Source organism: Medicago truncatula, chromosome 5 (genome assembly GCF_003473485.1).
Source record: "Medicago truncatula cultivar Jemalong A17 chromosome 5, MtrunA17r5.0-ANR, whole genome shotgun sequence".
Classification (NCBI taxonomy): domain Eukaryota; kingdom Viridiplantae; phylum Streptophyta; class Magnoliopsida; order Fabales; family Fabaceae; genus Medicago; species Medicago truncatula.
In genome coordinates this window covers 39,439,389-39,455,812 of record NC_053046.1, presented here as the reverse complement: position 1 = coordinate 39,455,812, position 16,424 = coordinate 39,439,389, and the positions used below count along the sequence as shown (strand labels likewise).

General features: G+C 33.5%; 2 protein-coding genes across 3 annotated transcripts; both read right to left on the bottom strand.

Moving 5' to 3' along the window:
- Window positions 1-4,537: 4,537 nt before the first annotated feature.
- Window positions 4,538-5,128, bottom strand: LOC11421449 (F-box/LRR-repeat protein 2). Its single transcript, XM_024785017.1, has one exon. It carries the CDS (start codon window positions 5,126-5,128, stop codon window positions 4,538-4,540), a length of 591 nt encoding a protein of 196 aa, XP_024640785.1.
- Window positions 5,129-9,225: 4,097 nt separating this feature from the next.
- LOC11421448 (ABSCISIC ACID-INSENSITIVE 5-like protein 6) lies at window positions 9,226-13,820 on the bottom strand. 2 transcript variants are annotated; one of them, XM_039834511.1, is made up of 4 exons: window positions 13,523-13,820; window positions 12,232-12,923; window positions 12,042-12,113; window positions 9,226-9,860 (listed from the first exon to the last, which is right to left on the bottom strand). In XM_039834511.1, the coding sequence occupies exons 2-4, from the start codon at window positions 12,886-12,888 to the stop codon at window positions 9,780-9,782; spliced, it is 810 nt and encodes a 269-aa protein (XP_039690445.1). In that variant the 5' UTR covers window positions 12,889-12,923; window positions 13,523-13,820; the 3' UTR covers window positions 9,226-9,779. The 2 variants fall into 2 exon arrangements, with proteins under 2 accessions (XP_039690445.1, XP_024640889.1); XM_024785121.2 differs by having other exon boundaries at window positions 12,232-12,916; window positions 13,523-13,819.
- Window positions 13,821-16,424: the final 2,604 nt, after the last annotated feature.

The following is a 16,424-nucleotide window of genomic DNA, read 5'->3' as shown; positions in this document are numbered from 1 at the left end:
TTGGTAGAAAAAATCTGATAGAGAGAACTTGCATAAGATATATCATCAAACTGATATTTTATTGCAACTTAGCAGCACAACAGTCTGAATTCTGTGCTTATTTGAAAGAGTAGCAAAGTTCTGGAATTTTACTTTTATCTAATCCATCCACAAATGACAATCCTCAACTGATGATTTGTGCTCCAAAGGCCATGAGAAAATCGGTTAAAATCTGGTCCATTATAATGATGATTGTCTTTCACAAGAAGTATGCTGCAATGCAATTTGAATGCTGTTACTCTTTATAATGAACCATGTTTTCTGAGTCCCACATCGGCTGTTTATAATAAATAGCATAAAGACATAGAGAAGAACGCCACAGAGGAGAGCGAGATTCGCATTTCTGGTCTTAAAAAGAATGGCGTTGGAAGATAGATTGAGAAGCTTAAGAGCCAATCTATCTAATCTATCTTCCTTACACTCTTCTCCCATTTACAAATGACATTTGAGACAAATATAAACATAATGTTTTGTTCTATTGTGTTGGATGTGGGACTTTACTAAATCCAACATGATATAGGAGTCACTTTCTGTCATGAAATTTGTCTCAAACATCATCAAAATCATTTGTATTGAATAAAATAAAACCAATTACATGAATCCTTATAATGCCGGTGAACTCTAGTCTAAAAAGAATTAAAGATACATGACAAAATAAATCATAGTAACTATGTTAAGTCTATTACATTCCTGCAGTTTAAAAATGCTAGCAAGGCCTACTTACTTTCAGTTGCTTTCCAAATTATTCACCTTTTCAAGAACTACATTCTCAAATAATCACCTCAACTTAAAAAGAAAATCTTAATTCTTACACAAACAACTATTCCTCATAGTAAATAAGATTAACTCTATTCCAACCCTTCAGTTTAAAAATGCTTATCAGACCTACTTAATTTCAGTTGTTTGGGAAGTTAATCATATTTTCAACATCTCGTGTAAGTAAGGCAAGATAGTCCGAAGTGAAATACAGCATTGACAATGGATTCGGTAAATATGACTTGAGAAAATCTTCAACGTGTTCGAAGATAAATATGCAATCTCAAATGTTGGTACCTATGGACTAAGCTCAACATCTAAAAATCAAATTCGGAGACGTTTTCAAAGTAACAATCTCCCGCAGTAGCAACGATTAAATTTCAGATTTGATTGACTTTTCTTACAGAAAAAAATAATAACCTTATAAGAAGTTTCATTAGTAAAAAGCTGTATGTTTTGAGATTAATACTAGCCGCAAATGGAAGGACAGAAGACTTAGTAATGTATTGTAAAATGTTTTTTTCTCCTTACAAGTAATATGTATTTTTTGAAGGGAATCACAATTTGAGAGAAAGATATGAAACATTTACCTACTTTCAGGATGTTAAGGACAACCTTTTCAAGTGAATAAAAAATCACAATTTGAGAAAATATGAAACGTTTCTCTCATAGAACTTTTTGTATTAAACCAATGTATCATTATGTAGTAGTTTATATGTAACACTTTACTACTTTTAGGATTGGCTTTTACGTTTTGATGGTAGTCTCTAATAAACTACTACAGACAGAATAGGTTCATATATAAATTGTTAGTTCAAACTACATATGCTTCGATTATAAAATCTAAAGAGGTAAAATGATCAATAGATGAAATTCTCTTCCGTTTTAGAGGTCTAAAATGGAGCTAATAGTGAATGACAAAGATTGAGAAGCTCAAGTGCCAAGCTCCATTTGAAATTGACATTTGAGACAAATATAAACATGATGTTTTGTTGTATTGTGTTCGAAGTGGGACTTTACTAAATCCAACATGATATAGTAGTCACTTTCTGTCATGAAATTTGTCTCAAACATCATCAAAATCATAGGACAGACTTATAGAAGAACACTTCAGAGAACAACATGTAAAGAGAGATGATAATACGTAAAATGGTACATAAATGAGGTGTTCTACAAGAAAAGATAGAAAAAAATATTCGTTCGAAACGATGGTGCACAAAATCAACATTAAGTGAATCTATGCTTCTAAACCAAAATCACAGGACAGAATTATTAAACATTGAATTCTTGTAGTTTTAGGTAGAGTAATTGCACTGAATCTTTCTTGAAGGAGGGAAATCTCAAGTTGAATCAAACATAATAGGGTTGAGTATATATGCAGTATTATTTTCTTTACCCTCCTTCGATTCCCAACCCAGCCTCCTCCATCTTTTGTGTAACCTTCTTCTTCTTCTTCTATATAGATATAAATTTTTTAGCTTTCCTTTCTCTTTTGTTTCTTCACTACCGTTTTGATTTATATAATCATCATGACCTTTTTTTAAACACCTGCAACCAACAAAAAAAAATCAACAAATTCAATTTTTGTTTTCCCTTCGTTATAGCTTCAATCGATACAAATACTGTTTGTTTCTTTGCTTTTGTGCTTCCCCTATTTTTGTTACTTTCCATGTATCCTAATCCATATTACGACTGAAGAAAAAAATATTACGTTAATTGAAATACCCACAAGGTTCCTTCTAATTTTGGTAGTAATGTTCCTTTTTAAATTTGTTTATTGAAAAAAAATCATGATATTTTGTATCTTTATTGCCAATAACAATTATCAAGTGTACACCAAACATATGATAGCATAAAATAATGTTATCATCTTTCATATCATATGTGCACCGTACACATGATATGATAAGCATATATCTTGTCACTATCATAACATATCATTATCCCACTTCTTCTTTTTTTTGAAGAATCATTATCCCACTTCTTATTATATTTTGTCTTTATTATATTATGCGCACGAAATAGACCCTTTGTATTAAACCATTGGCGGTTTCACCGCCCGGCGACTCCGGGCACTTCCGGGCTCAATCAACACTTTCTTTATACATGGTACAACCCAATAGTTCGTTAACCCACTTAAAAAAAGAAAAATTTGGGCAAAATCTAAAAAATTTCACACAGAAAGAGGTGTTAGAAAAGACATTTACCTCCTAATTTTATTTGGCACACTATTGGCAGGTTCATCTCTCTTATTTTGAAGGGTTAATTGTTCAAATTGATCATGTGATATACACTATGTTTGAAAGATGACCCTCTAAAATAAAAAAACATATATTCTAGCATTGTAATTCGAGTTTCTTCTTATTTGTTACCCTATAATATATGCGTAGTATAAAAATGTGATATAGAGGTTTAAATTTTTTCATACATGTTTAGCACGTTAAAATATAGCTTTACATAAATAAATTAAATTTTTTCGACCAGGGACAAATTAATTATGAATTTTTATTCCCCATAATTATGAATTTCTTAAACAATTTATAATTAATTTGTATCTCGTATAAAAACTACAAAATTTCATTGTGAAGGTTCTTATCATGCCTACAAAATTAGGGAACTAAATTTGACCTGTAAGTATACGCTTACTCGGAACAAAATTTCAATTTTGCACGTTTTGGTTGAAAAATCAAAATAAATTGGAACGACTTCGAACTGTAGAAAATTAGGTTAAATTGTTGCAGACCTAACAAAATTAATAAATAATTAAGGATAAGGATATATTTTCATTTTGCGGTTACTGCATATTTTAAGGGTTTATATTTTTCTATAACTCGCTTCACACTTAATTTTATTTCTTCCCCAAAACGTCTCTTCTTCTCTCCCTAACCCTAAGTTTGCTTCAACTCTCATCCTCTCTCTCACTCTCTCTCTAACATTGTGATTAACCCAATTTTAGGATTATAGAATAAAGAGAATTTAGAGTAGTTAAAGTAGTTAAGAGTTGCAATTATATTAGAAGTTAGTTGAGGTTGTTATAGAGAATGTTATAAATAAGATAACACTAAGGGTAAAGTTTGTGAGTAGATTTTTCTCCCCATTCTCTTTTATCCTTTCCTTATCTTTCAATAAAATCGCTCCTTTGTTTATTCAATTCTACCCGGTTTTAGGAATTCTTTCTTATACCAAACGAAAGGTTCCTAACAATTGGTCTAACCTGCCGCTACAATGGCAAGTGCCATGGTAAATCGTATGACGTCCATGGAGAAAATGGTTGATGAACACAACCAAACTCTCCAAGAGGTGAACACCAATTTGGAACAAGTCACTAACCAATTGTTGACTCAGCAGTTCCCTGATATGGAGCAGATCAAGAACTTGTTCTTGGGAATGCAAAATGACAAGAATACTCCAGGTGCTTAAGGTTGCTAATAATAGTAATAGATTTCATCATTTGATTTTATCTTGTAATTGGACCCAATTAAAATTAATGAAACACGAATTAGTAAATAGCTTTAAGAGACAATATCAGACAAAGGGTAACTTCAAAATAAAAAACATACTATGTAGGTATTAATGAAGAGAAAGATCCAATAATCCATGGAACATTTACATAATGAGGAAAAAGGGAAAAACGTTAGGCATACATTGTCATATTTGAATTTAGGAGTCATTTTGCCCTGCACCTTATTATTGTGCCCAGTGAGATAAACCTGCGACTACCACTACTTGAGCATGTCAGGGTTCAAAGTTCAAGAAGGCATCCATGACGCAAGAAGAGTGTCCTATTTCTGTCGGTCGTAGGAAAATCAGGTGGAGCAGCTATCTTTCTCAGGGATGGGCTTAAGAACACCATGGATGCAACAACATTAGCATGGACTCCACTACAATCATCCAAATTGATCTCTCTGAGTTTTGTGCAGTTTTTGACCACATGCATCACTCCCTTCTCGGTGACATTCGTACAAAGTTGCAGCGACAGTTTCAAAAGCCCACGGCACGTCTTTGAGATTACATAGAGTGTGTCATCATCAACTCTTGTATGTGTCAAGTCCAACACCTCAAGGTTGGGAACTTCAAAGTTGATTTGAAGTGACTTGAAACTTTTACAGTTGGTTAGGTTCAAATGTCTAATCTTACGGCATCTCTTTAAAATCTGAGCAACAGATTGGTCGGTTATGCGAGAGCAACGATTCAAATTAAGAAATTGCAGACTGGGGAAAATGGAAGCATATAGTATGAGGTTTTCATCTTGTAAACGAAAATTGTTGGACAAACCGAGAGACTTGAATTGAGGGTATGCAACAAGAGAATCCGAGTTGTGAGTGGAGGCCATGACTTTGTTCCCTATACATGCGAATCTGAGATTGACCTCACTAAGTGAAGGACAGTTCCTAACGAGTGCAAAAAAAGCAGAATATGAGAGGTTAGTACAATAACTAAGGTTTATAGACACCAGATGAGGAAGAAACAAAGACAACTCGGCAACATGGTGATCAGTGAGAAAATCAGTTTCTTGAAGGTCCAAATGTTGTATACGTGGACAGTAGGATAAAAAAAAGCAAGATTCCAGAGAAAGTGTAGCCGGTGCAATATCCGAGGCCAAGGCTCGTCAAAGGAAGACTTTGCATTGCAATAGAGGAAAGGAAGTGATCGGAGATGTGCCAGCAGGACAAATCAAGACAAGTCAAAGCCTTTAAACTGGTCAAGGAGTCGATGAAATGAGAAGTAACAAACGTTGGTTGTGCTTTGGACATGAGTGAAGGGGAGTGGGATAAAGAGTTCAAGTCAGGTCTCAGACGTAGAGCAGAGGCAATACAGTGGTTGGTAATGCAATAACAGTCTATTAGGATGGCTTCTTTGAGAAACTTACAGTTGGTAAACAGCTGGAAAATGAATTCGTCGTTGACATAGTAATGACGAGAGAGATTAACCTTACGAAGGAGTTTGAAAAGTGCTGCGACAACCGAAAGAAGCTCCTCCTCCTCCTCAACCACTTGGAAATTTGAAGGGTTACTGAGATCAAGTTGTTCGAGGAAAGGAAAACAATCTGCAATGAGCTTGAGATCAGGAATGGTATTGGAACAAGTGAGAGTGGTAATTGTAGAGGAGTAGGAGGAGGAAAAAGAAAAAGCTTGCAAGCCGATTGCGGGAATGGTGGATTGATTGGAGAGATTGAGAGATGTCAGATGGTTCAACTTCAAAGAAGATATTTGGATGAGAAGATCGTCGAGGTCACCGTAAAAGTGTGAAAAGTCGAGGGAGGTGAGGTTGGTGAATCTACGGAAGAGACGAGGTATGAAAGGGACGGTTGGAGAGAGATTAGCTTCGTTGCCGGGAAGCAACTTCTCCTCTGCCTTTTCAATTTCATTGCCGCCGGTGGAGAGAGATTAGCTTCGTTTGTTTAAAACTTGGTTCGATAGATTTTGTTGGTGTTGTTGTTGTTCTCTCTCGATAAATAAATAAGGGTTAAGTAAGCTTTTGGTCAATATAAATATTGCATGCAGTTTTGTTTTTAGTGCTATACAAATAAATCACGTCTTTTAAGTTTCTACAAAATTTTCTGTTAGTGTTTTTAGCGGTGTTCAATTAAAATTTGTTTAATTATTTTTAAATTTCTAAATTTTTGAAAGATTTTGATATGTTCATAACATCGTAAGACACTCTTTTATAAAATCTTTTATTTTTTTTAACATGTAATGAATTAAATATGAATTTTTCTAAAAAGTCAAATTTTGAAGATTGTACTAATGAAAATTTGGATCTAATAATAAAATTTTGAGCTACTTTTTTGCGGAGGAACTTTGTATAATGTTCTTAATAAATATGTAAAAAATATGTTGAAAATTTAAAAGTTTAAGTACAATTAAGCAAATTTTAATTTTACAAAAACTAAAAGTATGTGTTTGTCCCTCTTAAATTAAAATTTGTTTAATTATATATAAACTTTTATATTTTTAAATGATTTTTAACAGACATGTTAAGAACATTATAATAATCGCTTTCATAAAAAAAAAATAGAATTTTTAACATGTAATGAATTAAATACAATTTTTTTAAACGCAAAAAATTCAAAATAAAGCTAACCAAAATTTGGACTTAAAAATAAAATTTTGAGCTAAGTTATTGCGGAGGAACGTTTTATAATATTTTAAACAAGTATGTGAAAAATTATTAAAAAAAATTAAAATTTTAAGCATGATTAAACAACATTTAATTTAACATGGACTAAAAACACAAACGGAAAATTTTGTAGGGACTAAAAACAAAACTGCAAATATTTATAGAGACTAAAAACTTAATTAACCCAATAAATAATAAGAGGAAGACAATATTACGATAAGATACAGGACACTCAAACAAACAATGGATGAATGATGTTCCTTTTATCATTTATAATTTAATTTTCAGAACAGAGTCCATTAGGCAGTCATTTTTCAGACCCGTGCCCACCGTATAGAAAATTGCTCATCTCACCTAAAGAATTGATCATTCACCCCCGAAAAAATATACATACGCGTGTGTTTGGTTGTGTATGAGAATTGATTTTGATAAAATTGATTTTGTAGAATTGATTTTGGTTAAACGCAATTCTAAATAAAAGTGATTTGTTTTTGGACACATTCATCTAAAAGGTGAGTTGAACTTTAAACATATGTATGAGAATCAATTCTATAATCAAAATTCAAAAGTTACAACTTCTAACTTCAAGCGGAATAAAATATGCTTTGCTTTGGTAACAATTAATTGTATATAGCGGTGTATGCTACACAGATTAATTGTTCCCCAACTTCTACATTAATAATTATCAGATTATACAAATATAAACAATTTTGTAAACCAACTAGTTCAAGTTCAACTATGATACAAAAACATATTTAAGAGAGTTCTTAAAAACTTTTTATGCCTTGCTGTAATGTGTTTGGGAGTATGATCCAAAGTGTAAGGATAAAACTTGAAAGTGACTTTCCATGTCACCTGTAGGTAGTACAGTGTCAATCCATTAGTTCTATTCATTATTCAAATTGAAAATTTATGAGAAACGATGAGGTTGATACGATGTTATTGTTGTTAAATAGACTTCGATCTCGTTTTCAAAAGCTAACTTAAAGAGTGAGATGGTTTAACACATATTTAAAATGCACAACCCAAAAATGTTGACAATGTAGGATACAAATAATCATATAGTTTCTCTTCAGTGACCTGCTTAGTTCTCATGTTATTCTTGCTTCTCACTCAGACATGCAAAATTAATAAAAAATTATCTTCAAATAGTCAGGTGGAAGATAAACGGCATTGGTATATAAACGAACGGGTGGAAGGTGCTGCCAAGGGCAACTTTTAGGGTCTGAAACTGAAGAGATCATATTTTCAATTTGGTTGATGTTATGATATTTTCAAAGTCGATGATGACCTTCAGGTTCTATCAAACAGTAAAATATTACATCTATTTAACTATTGAATTTTTTATTGACGTCAATTCTCACACTAGTTAAAATCTATTAGATTGTTAGCATTCCTCTTTCTGTTAAATCATCTTCACCATTAATTTCATATCGATAAAACCACATTTTCCACATAGTAGTGCAAAATAATTGTGAACCTAACATATCTTTCTTTTCCAACCAACCTAACAGCCAACTATTTAAATCAAGTGTTGAAGGCACATGGATCCCAAGGCTAGATGAGAACCATGTAAGCTTAAAATTACATTCCATGAAAAGATGTTGAATTGTTTCAGTGGCAGAATTGCACATTGGGCATAACGGTTCAATTTTAATTCCTTTCTTGCACAAATTTGCTCTTGTAGGTAGGATGTTTTTTTACAGCCGCCAAATGAAGCTCTTGACTCTATTAGGAAGATTCACCCACCATATTTCTCTCCACAACTTTTCATGGGGGTCATGAGATGATCCTTGTAAACTGTTCTTCCTTTCATCCCATAATAAATGATAAGCTGAACGCACGGAGTATTTCCCGTCCTTTTCTCCAGGCCAAACCAAGGAATCTTCAGGGAGCCTACACGATAGAGGAATACTAACAATGAGTCTTGACTCAAATGAATTAAAATTGGTGAAGACTGAGTCTCTATTCCACTGTTTAGTGTCTTGGTCAATAAGCGCGCTGACATAGGCATCTTGTTGAAGTGTCCCAGTCCGACTTTGAACTATTGTGCTGCCCTTACTCGGAAGCCAGTTATCATGCTAGATCCAAACTTTTTCTCCATTTCCAATTCTCCATTTACTTCCTTTCATAATTACTTCTCTAGCACTCATGATACTATAGATAATCTTTATTCTTATCTATAGTCAATTGGATGTAATAAAATCCTTTAAAAAAAAATTATCTTTCTATTATCAATAATTAGTTTCATATCCAACTAGTTTATTCAAGAAGAAAGATATTTGAATAATTAAAAAAGCACTTTATTTATTCGCCAAGGGCATCAAAAATCTAAGGAGCTACCTTGATCAAAGAGTCAACTTTTTACCAACTCGGTCGACATCCAACAATAACTAAGACTAATTTTGCTTTCGCTATTTAATTTTCTAGAAAAATTCTCTACACAGCACACCAACTTTTTCATAACTGAATCATGATGATTAACTATCTATTACAATCCTTCACTTTAAAAATCCTAATAAGACCTACTTAATTTCAGTTTCTTTGGAAGTTAATCGCCTTATCAAGAACTAGACTCCCTAATAATCACCTCAGCTTACAAAGGCAATCTTAATTCTTACACAAACATGTAATGCTTCCACCACGAGACTCAAATCTTTCCTGAAGCCTATGAACATCAAACCTTAGCTAATATGTACCCTTTAGTTAGTTAATATAGATGCAGATTGAACAAGCTACTACTGTAGTGAAAGCACACCAGGGGCAGCAACACCGTGCAATGAAGTTATGATCTCTTTATCCAGGACACTTCAACATAAATCCGTGAATATGGGGAACGAGGAAACTTCACTGCTGGTCACTTGTCAGAAAATGGCAGAACTTATTCTTCGAAGACGGTATTTAGGTTCAGGTGATGATTCAGGTTGTAGCCCCTGCTCAAACTCCTGTACAAGGGAAAGAATACACAATATATTAGGAATTTTCGATTGCAGCATGACACGGTTCAAGAAAATCTTGCAATAATTAACAAAGAATTCAGTTTTATAGTACTTAAATAAACTTCACTTGTTATTTATGCCTTTGAAAAACATGTACAAAACGATGTATCAATCATGATTGTAGTCAAAATATTACCCAAAATGCAAACCTTTATGCAACTCTACTTAAGTTACAAACGACAAGAGCCTAAACAACAAACAGCACTGACATTTCACTAGCTCGCAAAGCATTCATTTTTACTATGGGTGCATCTGATAAAAAACTAAAGGGACCAGACAACACAAACAAAAGTCAGTGTTCTGTGTTTTATTTAAAAAACAGTCATAAAACAAGATAAAATGAGGGATTAGCTACAACACAAAAACCCAAAATCATTTTTCCGCAAGCTATGGGATTGCGGGACAACTTAAAGTCCCAACGACAAACTACCTAAAAGACAAAACTAATCATTTTTACTGCCTACTTAATATGTAATAAAGGTATCCTCTCTCTCATCAATGCTACTCCAAAATAAAACATTTCATTGATATTTCACCATATTAGGATAACACTATCAAATCATATTTCAGCATCATTACCATAATAATTAATACATTGACAGTGAATTGTAAAAGAAAAACAATTTACAAATGTTGATTGATTAGGCAAACGACGAGTAGCAGAAAAACACCAAGATACGATTGAAGTTACATTTCAGATAGTTGTTAGATCACTAGTTAAAAACAAGTTTTTTCTTTATGCAAAGCCTTTTCAATGCAGCTTATCCAAATTGAATGACAGCTGAAATACATTGGGTGAAAAAAATATCCAGGGTGTGGAGAAGCGAAAACAAATCCACCAGAATTAAGAATCTAACAGCTGAAAATGTTTAAACTTGTCTTTATAAATTAGTTTAACATAGGGAAGAAAAAAAAACAATTCAAATGTTGAGATGCACTACATTTGTGAAACAACTGCGGCGGACCTTGAGCCATGGACAAACATCATGGAAATTTCCAGGTCAGATTATTGATTTATAAAGAAAACAAAGATGCCTACGGAAGGAAGCCGTACAAAAAGGATACAAATCATAATTGTAGAGCATGAAGCCACAAAACTCATCATGAACGAAAACCATTGGTTAGGACAAACATGCCCAGGCTATAAAGTAATTGGTCCTTTATAGAATACAGTACAAGACTCGGAGGATCAAATCATAAGGTACTCTACTAAATGCTAACATACAGTAAAGCATGACATTAGAACATTTCATCAACATATAATGTACAAAAAGAAATGAAGAAAGATGATTCATTCAGTAATGCAAAATACATAATAATGGAAACAAGCAAAAATTTGTCAATGTATTATGCCCCGAAAAAAGGAATGCTGGGAAAATATCATATTATTCACTACAAAATATACAGAAAAGGGATTTATTTATGTATAAATGAAGTGAATTTACAACACAAACGCATGATTTTTACAGGCCTTATATAGAACGGTTTAGAATCAACATTGTGAAGCTTAGAACAATTCATTCATACTTCTTAAATTGCTGTAAGGAATTTTTTCTCTGTTTCTATTTTTCATGGTAAAAAGTTAACATGCTCACTTAGCACATGGAGTGTACCTCTAACCTTAGAGTGGTTCTAGCTTTTAATTGTTAAATGTTCTTAGCTTCACTCTGTCACTCAGTCCATATTTGGGAAGGTCTGAAGGAATTGGCCGTTTCTGCTTTATTCCTAGTTTCCTTATCCTTTAGTTTTATTTTTATTATGTTTTACTGTTGCGATTTTTTTCATTTATTAAGAATATTTCATCCTCACACCCAATGAATCGAGTTCACATTTTTTTATTAGTAATTCTTTTCCTATAAATAGAATATTACCTCACACTGTGATTCTGATTTCTTAATGTCGGTGATATTAATCATTCATACACTAAAAGTCTTTCAGATTTCAACAAATTTTAAGTAAATCGTACACCTTCACATGAATGAGAAAGTGCTCGCACAACAGACAAACTAGCTTGAGCTACAAAATAACAGAGCGTCTACGAAAAGATAATTAACAGTCTCTAGACACACTCATAAACTCAACAAACAGCAAACGCTAAGTGGAGGAAAAATGGATGAGATCTTTCACCTTCTCTTTCTTGAGCTGCATATTTTGTTGTTCTAGCAGTGTAACCTTGGTAACCAGTTCATTATGATAAGCCTGCACCATCAAACATTTATAAGTGACAAAACAAATATATTCCAACTAAGGAAAATGATGAATAGACCGATACAATCAATTTAAGCTTATTACTTTACATAACGCATAAAGGTCAAACCTGTTTTCTTGCACGTGAACGAGCGGCAGATTCCCTATTCTTGATTTTCCTTCTCAGCCTCCTTTCCAAAGCCTTCTCATATGCATCCGGAGCATCCCTTTTGCGACCTGGTTTTGCATCTGACAAACTACTAATTGAAGAAGAGGATACCAAGCTTGTATTCGGTTGAAAGCTTTGAGGAATAGCGGTATCCATTGCATCCAACCCCACCGTCGGACTAGTAGAAGCTCCAGCAAAAAGCCCTGCTTGCACTAAAAAATCTTCCAAAGTCGTACCACCAAGACTCATTTCCCTATCCTCGACTTTCACGTCGTCTCCATATTGTTTCTTCTGACCTAGCTGGATTTCTCTCCATACATCATCCACCGTCTTCCCACTCAAAGCACGAGCCAACGTCATACTAGCCTGCCGTTGAAGAGAAGACGATGACGAAACCTGCTCACTCTCCATCCCTACAACCTTATTTCCTTCAGCAGTCCACACATTCTGAAGAAGCTCGTCAAGATTCATGCTCCCTAACGGCTTCCCCAAATCTCCTAGTAGACTATTAACCTCATCAAGAGTTAGACCATACCATGAATTTTGCTTAACTAACTGATTAGCCTGTAAATGAGACTGTTGCCCATTACTTTGAGAACCCATTGTTTGAATCCCCATTCAACACACTTTCATTTCAACACGAAACCTGTCATCATCACAGTCAGTGCTTTATCAAAATCATCACCAACCAAACCACAAGCCCTAGAACAACTTACTTTCCCAAAAAAAAAAAAAAAAAAATCATTGACTAGATTTTTTTTTTGTTTGGAAACTAAGTATCCCGCCCAAAGACCGACTAATCCGGGGGACAAATCCCATCGTTCCCTAGCCGGGGCCAATAGCTCTGTATGGAATGGCCCAACACAAGAATTGTTGGCACCTGGGGATTCGAACCTAAGACTTGCAAAGCACCACACTTCCAAGTCCAAAGCCTAGATTCTTTTTTCTTTTTTTTTCTTAAACAAATTCACATACTTTTTCCAACAAACCTAACACTCAATACAACCTTATTGCAAGCCCCATGTTGTGTTACATCAGCTGGGCAAAATCATGACAAAAACTACTCACATTGAACAATTGAATACAAATTTTCCATTTTTGTACATTTTTTTCCACCAAGTTTTAACCTTTTTAGGAAATACCACAAATCATGATCAACCCCATTAATCAAAATCATTCATTGTGTGAAAAAAATTAAAAATTACACAGAAATCCATGAACATAAAAAAGAAGAGGAACGAGTAATTATGACCTGAAGGAGAAGAAATAGGATCTGAAACCCAATAATCTGAACAAGTTAGAGGAAGAAACCCATTAAAGTATGGATTTTTTTGGTGGGGTGTCTTCAAATCAAACTCGAATTTCGAGCAAATCAAGTGGAAGAAAAACACAGAACAGAACAGGAACGTTGCAGCAAAATTTGAGTGTGTTGAATTCAGACAGAAACGTTGGATTTTGATGATTGTATTGTTTGTTGTGTCTGATCAGAAATGAAATTAGTATTTTTCTATCATGAGAAATAATTTGGAAAAGTAGTACGATGTTGAAAGCGATGGTGCTTCTATTTGATTAAATTAAAATAAGTTTATCATTCTATGAATTTTTTAAATTTTGTTTTTATTTTTTCTAAAAAATTTATGTAATTTTTTATCTCTAATTTTTATGTTGATTGATTGATATGTACCCTTCAATTTTTTGATTAAATTTTGTAGGATATAGATAAGTTATTTAAAACATGGTTCTTGTTTAAGGATGTTTTGAACAAGTAACACATCTTAACTACTCTTTTTATTTGTGGGATCAGAAACCTTTTATATTCAACGATATCTAGTTAGATCATTCGAGTTTTTATTTTTGAGTTGGTTCTTCAAAGTTGAAATTCTTCTAATCATTCAAATTGGACAACTTTCACTCTTAAAGAAATAAATGATTTAAAAGGAGTGCTCAAGAGTTGGAGTAAATAGGTGTTTGGTAATCTATACTTTCTGATATATAAACTCGTAGATGAGATGAATTTGTTATATGGTTAAGTGGAAGCATGTGATTAATCTTTTGTCGATAGTGCAACATGTTGTAAAACTAGTGTAGACTTGTGGGAGCTATTAAGAATCAAGGAGACCCAAGTTTTTGAAAGATCTGATGTGAGGTTGAAGGAAGTTGAGGCAAATTCCAAATTCTTCCATTAAGTGTGAAGCAGCATGGTAGAAAGAATTATATTCTCGCTTTGAATGTAGACAAGAGGTGAGTAAAAGGAGGTAGTGGGGGTTCGTGAGGAAGTTGTGTGCTATTTTGCGAGGTTTAGTTTGTTATTATAACTCTGAAAGAGAAGAAAACTTTTCCGGTCCTTTGGTGCTAAAGAGTTGGAAATTTTTGTGATTTTCAATGTATGTCTCGATGATTTCAATTTCTCCTTCTTTAAAAGATTGTAGCCTTATCTGAAAGGTGATGTCAGGATCATGTTTCGGCAGTTTCATCTTAATGCCACCTTGCCTCATAGTTTCTCTTCCTTTTTTGTGACCCTGGTCCCAAAGGTTGCCTTAACTCAAAATTTGAGTGATTTCCGACCGAACTATTTGTTGTGGTCTTTTATGAATTGGTGGCTAGATTTTGGCTAATAGATTGGTCGTGTGATGGATAAGTTAATATCCCTTGATTGGTCAACTTTTATCAAATGTATGCTTTTGGTGGATGGTGTGGTTGTTGTGAATGAGATAGTTGACTTGATAAGGAAGTTCATGACTTAATCAATTGATGTGTGTGTGTGTCTATATTGGTCTCGAGCATCTAAATTTTAACAGAAGAGGACTTTAGTAATTTAGAGTTCGGCCGAGAAATAATAAAAATCCATAACCACTTACTCTTGATGTTTTGCTGATGATTATGGATTTGCAAATCATTTGAAACAAGGAAAAAATAAATACATCAACCAATAAATAAAAAGTCTAAACATGGAAAAGGGATACATGAGAAGGAGGTTCTAATGTTTCTCTTTTGTCCTTCTCTTCCCTCGAATCTTCAATTCAGCGATCAACATCATTGTCAGCACTTACTAGATGCATGTTATTAATAAGTTAGACATGTTTCATGCACTCTGTTCTGAATTTTAAAATAAGATCGAAAAAGTTACAAGATATAATGAAACATTCTTCTTTCAACACATCAATTAATATCATTTAATTTTATTCTCATTTAAATTTTTCTATGTTTTGTGAGTGTGCCTAAATCATTTTGATTTGGGGTCGTGCCCATCCAGGTCTTTCTCAACTATTCATATACATTAGCCACTTCTGAGAAGCCAATGTCATTTAAAAAGTAGTTTATGGGAACAAATGAATTTTGGCTCCAAACATAGCACCCACATTTTATTCTTGATGTTGTCTTTCTTTCAAGTCCTAGAAAAAGATCATAATTGTTGAATTCAGTCGTTGGATCAACATTTGTGGGATACCATGAAACGTTTAGCTAGCTGTTTGATTCTCATGTGTTACCTTGCAAACAAAAATCTCTGCACCAGCAGTACAAGCATCCTTTACAATAAACCCCTTGTTGGGATTGTGATTTGATGAAAAACTAAAGGCATGAATGAAGGAAACCCCAAGTTCTTCAGACTTGCATTGAAATCATCATCCATTTCTGGCCAATTCATGTGTCAATTCAGTTGTGTGAAAAGAAGATTGAAGCAACTAGTTTATGAAAATACTATGATTAAGCGCTAGGACACTTACATTTTATATACATAGCAGTATATCACTGCAATTTCTTATGAAAAAATTCTACAAGAAAGTGAATAATACATGAAAATAGGGGTGGGCATAAAAACCAAAAACTGAACCAAACTGTTGAACTAAACCGAACTGACCCAATATTAAACTGAACCGGTGTGTAAAAGTTCAAAATTGAACTGTATTGTAAGTATCAGTTACTAATCACACAGGTTATCAATCATGGCGGAGGAAAATTCCCATTCATAAATTTTGTCACAATAAAATGGAATTCAAGAGGTTCCACCAACTCTTGTAAAATAAGGAGTCGTTGAGCTTTCTTTATCACCAGAAAAGAAAAGAAAAAGAAGATGAACTAAAGCAGTAATTCAGTTCAATTTTTTTTATTAATCAAAAAAGTTAACTATTTTGAAAACCAGTTCAGTTTGGTTT

What these genes read in the sequence shown, in the direction of transcription:
- LOC11421449 (XM_024785017.1), bottom strand. Translation starts at nt 5,128, where the DNA reads ATGGCCTCCACTCACAACTCGGATTCTCTTGTTGCATACCCTCAATTC.
- LOC11421448 (XM_039834511.1), bottom strand. Translation starts at nt 12,888, where the DNA reads ATGGGGATTCAAACAATGGGTTCTCAAAGTAATGGGCAACAGTCTCAT. An exon ending in GTTCACGTGCAAGAAAACAG is followed by an intron (nt 12,114 to 12,231) that starts GTTTGACCTTTA and finishes TTGATGGTGCAG; the next exon opens with GCTTATCATAATGAACTGGT. An exon ending in TGCAGCTCAAGAAAGAGAAG is followed by an intron (nt 9,861 to 12,041) that starts GTGAAAGATCTC and finishes TCCCTTGTACAG; the next exon opens with GAGTTTGAGCAGGGGCTACA.